At 30.7% G+C, this 13,350-nt stretch overlaps 1 protein-coding gene and 1 long non-coding RNA gene across 2 annotated transcripts; both read right to left on the reverse strand.

Moving 5' to 3' along the window:
- Positions 1–552: 552 nt before the first annotated feature.
- On the reverse strand, positions 553–9,878 carry LOC114384745 (ras-related protein RABC1-like). Its single transcript, XM_028344510.1, has 6 exons — positions 9,407–9,878; positions 8,770–8,838; positions 8,011–8,076; positions 2,044–2,165; positions 1,727–1,855; positions 553–931 (listed from the first exon to the last, which is right to left on the reverse strand). Exons 1-6 carry the CDS (start codon positions 9,549–9,551, stop codon positions 818–820), a joined length of 645 nt encoding a protein of 214 aa, XP_028200311.1. The 5' UTR covers positions 9,552–9,878; the 3' UTR covers positions 553–817.
- On the reverse strand, positions 2,558–8,002 carry LOC114384746. The gene is made up of 2 exons (XR_003660767.1): positions 5,827–8,002; positions 2,558–5,527 (listed from the first exon to the last, which is right to left on the reverse strand). It is a non-coding gene; the product is annotated as an uncharacterized LOC114384746 (long non-coding RNA).
- Positions 9,879–13,350: the final 3,472 nt, after the last annotated feature.

Raw genomic sequence — 13,350 nt, forward strand, 5'->3', positions numbered from 1 at the left:
TTGACAACTTCGTGAGGCATTGTTCATACTGTCGTGGCGTTTTTCCATGTAAAACTTTATGTATTCTGGATTATTACAATAATATAAACATGCACTGCTTAACATTTAAGATAGGTGTAAACTGATTTTTAATCTGTTTTAAATTAAATGTCAACCGTCGAGAACGTTACCATAACACCACCTTAGAAATCCAGTTTTCAGAAACAATTTAAACATTATCAGCATGATGAAATGACAATGATGTTACACGCTTCTGATTAAAAACATACACAGTCAGAACCATGATGCCACGTTTTTCGTTTGTTTCATCTTCTGAATTTCCAATTCTCTCTACTAATTATAATGTGAGCCTAACATTATCATGACCATTTTGTCGTTAGTTTAATCACCCAATACAAGTAGACTATGAACTTACAACTGATTTGCCACCTCCGTATTGGGTGGCAGGTTCAAAAATTCTATGATGTTCCATACTCTTGTATGCTGTGGAAGTTCTCGTTTGGCTTCTGTAGAGAAATTTGTTTCCCCATTATGTAAATCATACCCATGATCTTGTTAAAATATCAAAGCATAAATATAGACACACGCTTTTCATATGCAAGGGCAGTATGAACTACGTATCCCGAGCTGATTACTTGCTCACACCACAAATAAAATGGAGATCTCTAAACGTTAAGAAAATTCTTGAGAGCAATAATTTAATCTAGATATATAGGTTGTAATAAAAATATTTCTGATACATGTAATGAAATTTAATTGCACTTGAAATCCGGACCATACCAAGGAGTGGAAGATGAAATCCCCTTAAACATGTAAATTACCATGAGCAGCAGCCACTACTTGATGCATCAGACAGTGGGGGTTTCTGCTTGAAGATGTTCTTTTTCACACCAGATGAGCCCTCAGCCAAGAGGCTTGGTGTCTCCAAAATCTGCAGATAAACAGGGAACCCAAATTTGAATCATTTCTTCCATTTTTCTGAGGTGTTGAATTGCACTTGACTCAAATAAAATATAAGCAAACCAGGGAGGGCAACATTACAACACCCACAATTCTTCTGACAAAGATGGTGAAAAGGGAAATCTTGAAATGCACGTCAATTAGATTCAGTATTTGCGCATAAAAATGGTTGCAAAGTCTTAAAAGGATACAGCAGTCTTTTGAGTATTTGAGAAGCCTACACCATGAGATTTAGTTACATTACAATCTACCATTTGAAGCTTATATTTAGGACAGCCATCATGCTGCAAGCATTTCTTGGAGGTAAGAAGTGAAGGACAAAGGTACTCTATTTAAATATACACTGAGCTGCTGTACTGGCTACTTAGATTGGGATTGCTTAAGCTATTAGTGTTCATTTGAGGTAATCGGCAGTACATCAGACAGCTAGGGCAAGACTTTCCTAAGGGTCAGGATTTGTCTTAAATAGACCAGATTGGTAACTTTTTATTTTATTAATAATAGCTAGAATCTCTCTATTGGCTGTGTTCAAATCTCTTCCCTCCTTCTTCTCTTATCACAATTCCATTTATCCTGTCCTAATATGTCAAGTTACTGTTCATTTCATTACTTGAAGTTAAGTATTTCCAAAAAAATATTTCACAAAAAAGATAATGTAATGAAAGGACACAAACAAAGCAATATTAACCATTTCAATTATTTCAGACCCCACCCCCTTCCTGTTTTTGTCCTTCTTGCGTTGGAAAGAGTTGCATTGTATGCATACCTTCATCACAAGCTCATCAAAACACTGTGTAACATTGACTCTGGTTTTTGCACTGCATTCAGTATACAGACAACCATATTCCCTAGCAAAGTCTATTCCTTCCTTTTTGCTGACAACCCTTTCACTTTCCTGAAATATGAGATTATTAGGATGAGGTATACTTCCATTCATGTCTACTTTAAAATATGACAGCTCACAAGAGCAGCATTTGAAAAAACATTCCCTTGCAAATTTCTAATGGAATTAGTGAATTGAGACTTACCCTCACTATTTGTTAGAAAGAGGAATTATACAAGGCAAATTCATCAATGACGTACCTTATCAACTTTGTTTCCAACAAGCATCTTGATGCAATCTTGATTTGTTGAGTATAAGTCAATTTCTTTAGCCCATATATCAGATAGATTTGTAAAGGTTTCCCGCCTTGTTACATCATATACTGTATTGATCACTCAGATTCATTGAATAGATTTATAATATATAACTGCAACAAGCATGTGATTGATACAGATAAAACAATTTAAACAATAAACAATCACATTACATTTGGAAGCAAAAACTGCTATTCTATTTCAGCCAACCAAATTTATGGTCCAGAAATAAAGACAATAATACTAAGTAATTATTCAACAAATGAGAAACTATAACATCAATAAATTCTCTATAAGTAATGTGTCCAACACTCTCATTGCAGTAGTATCTAATTTACGATATTGTGAGCTCAAGAAAAAGCTTTCACACAATTGCCAACACTCAAACATCAAATGTTCAATATTTTCAAATTGAAGGAAATATCCTGGAAATCAAGGCTATTGAGCTGAGTTTCTCAGATTTAGAAGGAATAATATTATTGTATATCTTTTATGAGGTACACCAGGTGCCTATATATACACAAGCCTGTTGGCTATTTTAGGAAATAGGGACAGCTAATTCTAGGGGACAAATCTCTGTGATTATGGGATTGCTTCCTAATATACACACCTAGTATTAATAGCAAGATACATAACAGATACGGAATAAAAATACAGCAGGGATAAAATATAAAACTTCCCAAAATAGGAGTAACACAGTTTTGACACTCCCCCTCAAGTTGGAGAATAAGTGTTCTCCATTCCCAGCTTGGATATAACTCTTTTGAAGTTACTGCTGTTCAGCCCCTTGGTGAGTATGTCTGCAAGTTGACCCTGAGTAGACACATATGGGGTGCAAATCAAGCCACTGTCTAGCTTTTCCTTAATAAAATATCTGTCCACCTCAATATGTTTAGTTCTATCATGCTGCACTGGGTTGTGGGCTATACTAATTGCAGATTTATTGTCACAATATAACCTCATAGTTTCATCCCACTTTACCTTCAAGTCCTCAAATATAATCTTCAGCCATAGAAGTTCACATATTCCTTGGGACATTGCTCGAAACTCTGCTTCAGCACTAGATCTAGCTACCACACTTTGTTTTTTGCTCTTCCAAGTCACTAGGTTACCTACTTCTTTAAGCAAATCAGTAATACATTTTTGTTGAGATATGAAGATTCCTTTCTTGGAATGGGCCACTTCAATCCCCAAAAAATATTTAAGTTTCCCTAATGTCTTGATCTCGAACTCCTTGGCAAGGCATTGGCTTAACATTTGCTGCTCCTTTTTGTCATCCCCAGTTACTATAATATCATCTACATACACCAATAATATTGTTGTTACCCCTAAAACTGAATGTTTGATAAATAAAGTGTGATCCCCTTGGCTCTGTTTGTAGCCAAGACCCGTCATAACTTTGGTGACTCTCCCAAACCATGCTCTTGGTGATTGTTTAAGCCCGTATAGCGCCTTTTTTAACTTGTAAACGGTTCCTGCAGCAACCTGTGTCCATCATAACCAGGGGGCAACTCCATGTATATTTCCTCTTCAAGGTCTCCATGTAGAAATGCATTCTTCACATCGAACTGCTGCAGATTCCAATCATGGTTTGCTGCTAATGACAATATTACTCTGACCGTGTTCATCTTGGCAACCAGGACAAATGTCTCCAAGTAATCCATTCCATAGGTTTGAGTGAATCCTTGGGTCACCAACCTTGGCTTATACCTTTCAATGGTCCCATTAGCCTGATACTTTACTGCATATACCCATTTTCATCCTACTGGTTTTTTTCCAGTTGGTAAGGTGACAAGTTCCCAGGTCCTGTTTTTCTTCAACGCCTCTATCTTCAAGTCCATGGCTTGTTTCCATTTCCTGTCAGATTATGCTTCAGATACAGAGGAAGGTGTGGTTGTAGTGTTTAGGTTTGTACAAAAGGTTTTATGGGTAGGAGAGAATTTTTCAAAGGATAAGAAATTGGATAGAGGGTAAAGTGGCTGTTGGGTACATGTTCTGGTTCCCTTTCTAAGAGCAATGGGAAGGTCTAGGTTTCGGTCCACCTGTGCATCTGATTTTTCAGAAACAAACTCTTTAGAATCATTGGAATTTATAGGATCAGAAAGTGTTACCTTATGTAACGATGTTGGGTTGGATTCTTGGACATGCACAGATCCTGGAATGGCCTTTTCTCTTCTGGAATATGTCATATTCTTTCCAAATTTCCTACTATTAGGTGCGGGTTCAGATGCAGGTCCTGCTGTTCCGAGTTCAGGTGCAGGTTCTACTACTGATTCAGGTGCTTATTCTGATTCAACAACACGATGTTCTACTACTGATTCAGGTTCTTGTTCTGATTCAACAACACCATTTCTTCTGATTTCTGGTCCAAATGTCATATTTGGAAGCATGGGAGGCTCATCTTCCTCTCTTACATTCTCCCCCTGAGATGAGGCTGCTTGAAGTAGCTCTCTTGTTCGTTGAAGGTGACATCCCTTGACACAATTTTTTTGGAGGGTGAAAGCATCTATACCTTTTGTGTGGCAGAATACCCTAAGAATATACATTTTACTGCCCTAGGATCAAGTTTTCCCCTTTCATTCCTATGAACATGCACAAAGGATAGACACCCAAATATTCTAGGTTGGAGTTTATTTGTAGGGGCCACATGTGGGTAGAATGAGGATAGGACTTCCATGGGAGTTTTTGATTCTAAGATTTTAGACGGTAACCTATTGATTAGGTAGGTGGTAGTAAGTATGGCTTCCCCCTAGAACTTAGGAACATTATTTTGAAAAAGAAGTGCTCTAGTTTGGTCTAGTAAGTGTCCATTTTTCCTTTCTGCAATTCTGTTGGGGTGTGTTAACACATGAAGATTAATGGATTATCCCTTTCTTTTGACAAAAAGAGTTGAGCACAAGATTAAAGTAGTCCTTGGCATTATCAGACCTAATTCTCTTGATATTGACTCCAAATTGATTTTTAATCATTGAGACAAATTGTAAAATTACAGAGCTAACCTCAGATTTTTGTTTCAATAAGAAAACCCAAGTCACCTGAGTACAATCATCTATGAAGGTTAAAAACCATTTAGCACCTAAGATATTAGGAATATGGGAGGGACCCCACACATCAGTATGAACAAGATAAAAAAGGAGAGAAACTCTTTTTATTGCTAATGGTAAAAGGTACACACTTGTGTTTAGCAAGTTTGCACACCTCATACTGAAGATTTTCCACATTTAAATTCTTAAACAAGGAAGGCAAAAGAACTTATATAACTCGAAATGAAGGGTGTCCCAGGCAACAATGGTATAGTTGAGCTTTCTCTTTACTGGTCATGGTAGATTCAGATATGAGAGTGACTCTTGGTAGGCTGATTGGGATCATCCATGTAGTAAAGGCCATTCCATTTTCTAGCATGTCCAATCATCCTCCCCGATTATTTGTCCTGCAATATACAAGAGTCGCTATTAAAAACAACATTACATGAGAGATCTTTTGTGAGTTTTTGTATAGAAATCACATTGGTGGACAGTTTAGGGACATGAAGGACATGTTTTACTCCTTGTCCTGTTGCTGTTATAAGGGTTCCATCTGCTGTGAAAATTTCCTTGTTGCTAGGACATGGAGAATATGTGGAGTATTTAGGGAGTGGTGTCATATGGTCAGTGGCTCTAGAGTCTAGTATCCAATAATGGGTAAAAGGTGTATCTGAAACATTAAATCCAAAGGAAAATGGAAACTTACTAGAATATGTTAAGGAGCATGTAACTGTGGGCGTTTCCATTTTACTAAGGAAGGATCTTGCCCTTTCTATCTCTTCATGATTTAGCTGGACAGATCCTTCACCTTGTCTATTAGCAATGTGTGTTTATCCCCCCTTTCTTGGAGGGCCTCCCTTGTGTCCCCATTCTCACTCTCCTTTCTGCCCCCATTCTTAGCTTGGGGATTTTCCATGTAATTTCCAGCACTTCTCCCTTGTGTGGCATCACTTGTTGTAGTAGGTACACCAGACCCCTTCATATTTTTTCTGATCAGCAACCATGGTTGTTCCTCCTTCGACCACCATTGCTAAGCTTTCGGTAGTTGAGGTCTCTAGCATCAGTCCTCTCCTGCTTTCTTAACTCCGGATACTGGCTACCACTTCATTAAGCCCTGGGACTTTCTCCTTTTCCAGGATCTGGATTCGGACCTAGTCATATTCAGGGTTCAGGCCCACCAGAAAATCGTAGACCCTATCTTGTTCAATATACTCCTTAAGGATTGCTGAGTCTTCTAAACACTTAGCTTTTATAACTCGGTAATGGTCCAGTTCCATCCATAGAGACTTGAGTTGATTGGCATATTCTGTAACTGATTTATTCCCTTGTTTGGCAGCCACGGTTTTCACCTTTACATCATAGATTTGAGCAGCATCCTTGGCCTTAGAGTAGGTTTGTTCTACAGCCTCCCAAATTTCCTTTGCTGATTTGAGGAACATGCAGGTATCACTGATTTCTGGGACCATTGAATTCCACAACCATGCCATGATCATGGAGTCTTCTTCATCCCATGATTTGAACTTGGCATCCTTTTCATCAAGGGCAACATCAGTCACGTGACTGACCTTTCCTTTTCCTTTCAAGATCGTCCTAATGAGTTGAGACCATTTGAGATAATTCTTTCCAGTTAATCGATAAGCTGAATGAATATTCTACAATTCACCAGCAGTCTGGGATTTGTCCCCAGTTTCCAGAATAGGGTTCACGATTTCAGCCATCACTGATAGGTGCGATCAAGGTACAAAGTGAAATGCGCAGCAATGAAGGCTGCGATAAGGATTAGGGTGCGCAGTCAGAGGCTCCCAAAGATCAGAAGCTCTGATACCATCTCAGATTTAGAAGGAATAATATTATTGTATATCTTTTATGAGGTACACCAGGTGCCTATATGTACACAAGCCTGTTGCTATTTTAGGAAATAGGGACAGCTAATTCTAGGGGACAAATCCTTGTGATTGTGGGATTGCTTCCTAATATACACACCTAGTATTAATTGCAAGATACATAACAGATACAGAATAAAAATATAGCAGGCATAAAATATAAAACCTCCTAAAATAGTAGTGGCACAGTTTTGACAGAGTTTAACAGAAAAGTCAGCTAAACCATTGCAATCACCACTGTCCACTGCCACAAAACTGGCCAATATGTTAATATATTAATGCTGGTAATGTCTATGGGCATTGCTAATTCTCTCGATTCTTAACTAAAGTGTAGTTTAACTATTAGAACTCTAGGTTATCAAAGATCTGCATCCACAACAAGCATATCCCTTGTCCCATTTTATGGGATGCCTTTGCTGGATTGAATTCTCCTCATAGTTCTTAATAGGAGTGTAAAATGGATAGTTTGGATAAATTTGAATTTGATTATAAATTTATAATAGATGGATAAACAATGAACCCTTAATCCATTTATAATCTATTAAAAATGTGTTAAAAGAATTCAATCCATCTATGGCCCATTTAATAAAATTGTCCAACCCTATCTACTATTTCATTAGTTATTTTTATGGATGGATATCCAACCCATCCATTTAAAAGTATATTATACTTTCAAATTTTATTTTATTTTTTACCTATCAAAATTTTCTCTCTAAATTTTCACTGTCTAGTTTAAAATACTTGGTTCATGACACAGCTATGGCATTAGATTTGGTCAATTGTTCTAACAAATGTGTTATTTAACAGAATGATGCTTCATGCACAAGACTATGTTGTTATATTCTTATAAAAAAATTTCAAAGAGATAAAATAGAAATAAGTATAAACTACAGAATAGCAACGTTGCATGATTTACAGATTAACAAGATACCAAATTTTAAACAAACAATAACAAGTGCACATCATATTCATGGGATAACAAACTGAAATTATAAAATATAACGTACCCATAATTATTCCTTGTGCTCCTCTGTAATATGAACTAGTAAGTGTTCTAAACCTTTCCTGCCCAGCTGCACAAAGAGAAAATAAAAAGGATTGCAATTAGCTTATTCTAATGAAGGATGACCAGACTTCTCTAAAGCATAGGTTAGACAAATTTGCAACAAAGAGAGGAGAATTAAGTATATCAGAAGCTTCTTATTTCTCTATATAAGAAATAATATAAATTATACTGCACATAATTGCTGAAGCATTACATTAGACTATATGTTCTCTTAAATATACATGATGGAACATTTTAAATATGCCACATTTTCAATAACATATATTTGAAATATGATTCTATAGTCTAATACTCTGTTAAGGACTCTGATAAAAGATAAGGTACATTCCAGTATGCTGATTTTAAACAATATTGCAGAACTTTCCAAATTCTGTTTAACTTGGGTGTTATGACTTATAATCTCAACCTCCAAATCCATACATGTCATCCTAATAATATGTTAATCAACCAACAGTAAAATATTCAAAAATAAAATTCAAAGGTTCCAATTGGTATGGCAAAACTCTCAAATAAAGCTCGAAAGAGTTAAGTACATCAGAGCCCCAAAGCTCCACAGTCACTCTGCAGCATGAGTTTCTAGCAATGGAAAAAATTCTTCACCTTAACTAATATGTAATTTTGAAAATATAAACCAGAAGCAAACAACATAGAATAAAAGGATTGGACTTTCAAGAAATTACAATTAACAAATTCAGATTACCTGTGTCCCAAATAGCAAGTTTTAACTTTTTCCCTCCAATTGTAACATATTTAACTTTGAAATCTACACCTGCATCGTGAATATAAAAATCAATGCATATGATTGAGAAAAAGTACAACTTACAAATAATTGCATGATAGTCTCCTTAATAAATAATGAACCATAACAAGGACATCACCTTTTCTAATGGATTATCATGACTCCATGATTGAACAACTAAATAATCTATGTTGTAGACTTTTAGGATCCAATTGCAAGGTATGACACTTGAGTCCCACATTAGAAGTATGGGATTCTAGTGTGAGGGTTTGAAGCGTTAGTTATATAGTGAATTTGTGATCTGTAATGTTGCAAATTCTGTGCATGTTTGGATTAAAGTTGAGAGAGTCTAAAAATATTAAATAATCTATGTTGTATACTTTTAGGGTCCAATTGCAAGGTATGACCCTTAATCCTTTAAAATTTTCCTCCAACTCCCACCATCAGAGAGAACCTCCAGAACTCAATGTTACAAAACAGATAACATAATAAACCACCGCCACGAAGAAACATTGACAAGTGGGACAACATACATTATCACGAAAATCTAAACCTCAAAATAAAAAACAAATATCATGTAAAAGAAAATGTTACTAACCGATGGTGGGAGAAAGATCCTCGAAGGTATCGGAGGTGAAGCTCAAAAGCAGGGTGCTTTTGCCAACCCCAGAATCCCCAATCAAGAGAAGCTTGAACAAGTAATCGAATTCAGGTTGACTCGACGAGGAAGATGAAGCATCCATTGAGAACCCCTAATGAGCTGATCAAAAATAAAAAAGAGAACCCCAAATGAGAAATTCGATCGACCACGCGTTGGACTTGGGTCTTGACTAGATGTACAAATATTAATTTGGATTGGATCTAAGAGGGGATTTTCCTTTGTTCGGTTCGTTGGAAATTCTAGACTTGACTTGGATTCGGTGGAAAGTGGAAAAAGATTGAAGTGAAGGAGGATTTTAGTAGAAGGTTGCGGACGGTCAAAGAAAACCCGTTTAAAGTTTGTCGCGTGCTTGCTGCTGTGAGTGTTTGTTTGGGTTGTCGGTGTTTTCCCACCCACCTTGTGCGCTTCCTGATGAATAAGTAAGACATAATAAGCAAATTTTTAATTAAGGAACAAAATATTACGTATAGTATATGTCGGATAAAATTAGTCAAAAATTAGCATAAAGCTAAAAAGTTAATTGGTTGAATTATAAATGTTTAATGATATTATATGTTAAAATAATCAATGTTAAAATATCCGAAGAATGTAAAATTAGGTAAAGAATAAAAATAATAAAAATTTATTTTAAATAAAAAAATTAAAAAGGAAATTTAGTAAATGTTCAAAGACAAAAACGAAATAAAAAAAATTAAAAGATAAAAGTTAATATTTTAAAAAAAATTATTTTAAGAAATGTCTTAAAAAATATTAGAATGTAATTAAAAAAACTTGTTTACAAAATAATCAAATAAGACTTTTAGCTAGTAAAAAAAGTTAGAAATTTTTTAAAATGTCTTACCAAACTAATATTAGTATATTTTTGTTTGATAAAATTTAAAGATGATTTTTTAATGTTATTATTTTAAAGAAATGTCGAGAATATACTTTCTAATACATTTTTTTAAAAACATATTGGCTATGCTTGGGAAAAATCATGTGGAAGCTGGAAAGTCAGCTGAAAATCGTAGACGGAAGCTTTTAAGCTAATTTATTAAATATAAGAATTTAATAAAATTAATGGTTGAAATAGTGAAAAATGTAAAAGGAGATAAATGACATATTTAAAAAGAGTAATAAGAAAATTGAATAAATATTTTAAGGATAAAAAAGAATAAAGTATATAAAAATAGAATTTAGGAGCTAATATTTCAAACAAATTTTTCAACTAATGAAAAAATTTAGAAGTTAGCTTAAATAACTTGCCAAAAATAGTCATTCTTTCTCATTTGTTAAAATTTATTAAAAATTACAAAATTTTATGACTTTTTCATGATTCTCTCTATGATTTTGTAATTTTTTATAAAGGATATTGCTAGCCATTGACGTATTGATTAAGAAGTTATTACCTTTGTTAAATAAAATTTGTCTAAGTTGCGAAACATATGTGTAGTTTCGATGAACTTGTCTTAAGAGAAACAGGAAGGTGCATTCAAAAGTGATCAAAGTGTAGAGTAAAATTTGAGAAGTTAAATACGTCATCAAAAGAATTTATTTTGATTCAAAATGACGATTTGGATGACTTCATTAAAGCACTTGGGATTGGAAAAGCGCTTAGAAGCATCTTTTTGAAAATTGAAATATGAATTGACTTGGTTACAAAGAAGGTATGTGAAAATGTCAAATAGCATCAAATCTATGTATTTAATCAGAAATATTGTTGTACATATGTTGAAATCATAGAATTCGGCCATTAGTATTAGAAGTTTATAAATAAAACCTCTAACTGCCAATTTTTTGTGAATTAAATCATTATCACTTAACTCCTTAAACATTGACAACACCTCACATCGAAATTGGCTATAGGTTCAAAAGGTCATCTTGCATGTATTCAATTCTCACATTTTATGAATTCATGTTTATTTACTTTACTACATCTTTCTAAACCCTTTACTTTTTTCAATCTCCATTTCTTCTCTAAACCTTTACTTATCCAATATTTATTTCTACTAACTATTGAAATTACTATGAAGTATAATAATTATCGAAATTAACCTTTTAATCGAAAATACTACAATAAAAGTTACTTACAAATCATCTTATAGATCATTATACGATAGTTCTATAATTAAAAATGAATATCTTTATTGAAATTACTATTGTTATATGTATTAAGTATTAGACAATTCTCTTATAAGTTGAAAACTATGAACTTGCTTGTTTGATTAAAAAGAACTTATAATTGAAAATGGATTTTATGTCTCATATTTAAACATTTATTTGTTAATAGAATCATTTAGTGAAAATTACTTAGTTTGCTATGAAATGTGTTCCTTTCGAGCAATAAGTACAATTTTCACGATTAACAAATTGGCACACCTGGTGGGACTAGTTTGCCAAAAAAAAAAACTCGATCTTAGGAACAAGTCTTAATGAGAATTATATGTTGTTAAGAAGTGGTAGAATGACAATAAATAGTCAAAGAAACTGTAGTAATAATAATAATAATAATAATAATAATAATAATAATAATAATAATAATAATAATAATAATAATAATAATAATAATAATAATAATAAATAATAATAATAATAATAATAATAATAATAATAATAATAATAATAATAATAATAATAATAATAATAATAATAATAATAATAATAATAATAATAATAATAATAATAAATAATAATAATAATAATAATAATAATAATAATAATAATAATAATAATAATAATAATAATAAATAATAATAATAATAATAATAATAATAATAATAATAATAATAATAATAATAATAATAATAATAATAATAATAATAATAATAATAATAATAATAATAATAATAATAATAATAATAATAATAATAATAATAATAATAATAATAATAATAATAATAATAATAATAATAATAATAATAATAATAATAATAATAATAATAATAATAATAATAATAATAATAATAATAATAATAATAATAATAATAATAATAATAATAATAATAATAATAATAATAATAATAATAATAATAATAATAATAATAATAATAATAATAATAATAATAATAATAATATAATAATAATAATAATAATAATAATAATAATAATAATAATAATAATAATAATAATAATAATAATAATAATAATAATAATAATAATAATAATAATAATAATAATAATAATAATAATAATAATAATAATAATAATAATAATAATAATAATAATAATAATAATAATAATAATAATAATAATAATAATAATAATAATAATAATAATAATAATAATAATAATAATAATAATAATAATAATAATAATAATAATAATAATAATAATAATAATAATAATAATAATAATAATAATAATAATAATAATAATAATAATAATAATAATAATAATAATAATAATAATAATAATAATAATAATAATAATAATAATAATAATAATAATAATAATAATAATAATAATAATAATAATAATAATAATAATAATAATAATAATAATAATAATAATAATAATAATAATATAATAATAATAATAATAATAATAATAATAATAATAAATAATAATAATAATAATAATAATAATAATAATAATAATAATAATAATAATAATAATAATAATAATAATAATAATAATAATAATAATAATAATAATATAATAATAATAATAATAATAATAATAATAATAATAATAATAATAATAATAATAATAATAATAATAATAATAATAATAATAATAATAATAATAATAATAATAATAATAATAATAATAATAATAATAATAATAATAATAATAATAATAATAATAATAATAATAATAATAATAATAATAATAATATAATAATAATAATAATAATAATAATAATAATAATAATAATAATAATAATAATAATAAAATAATAA

The sequence above is a fragment of the Glycine soja genome, chromosome 14 (genome assembly GCF_004193775.1).
Source record: "Glycine soja cultivar W05 chromosome 14, ASM419377v2, whole genome shotgun sequence".
Classification (NCBI taxonomy): Eukaryota; Viridiplantae; Streptophyta; class Magnoliopsida; order Fabales; family Fabaceae; genus Glycine; species Glycine soja.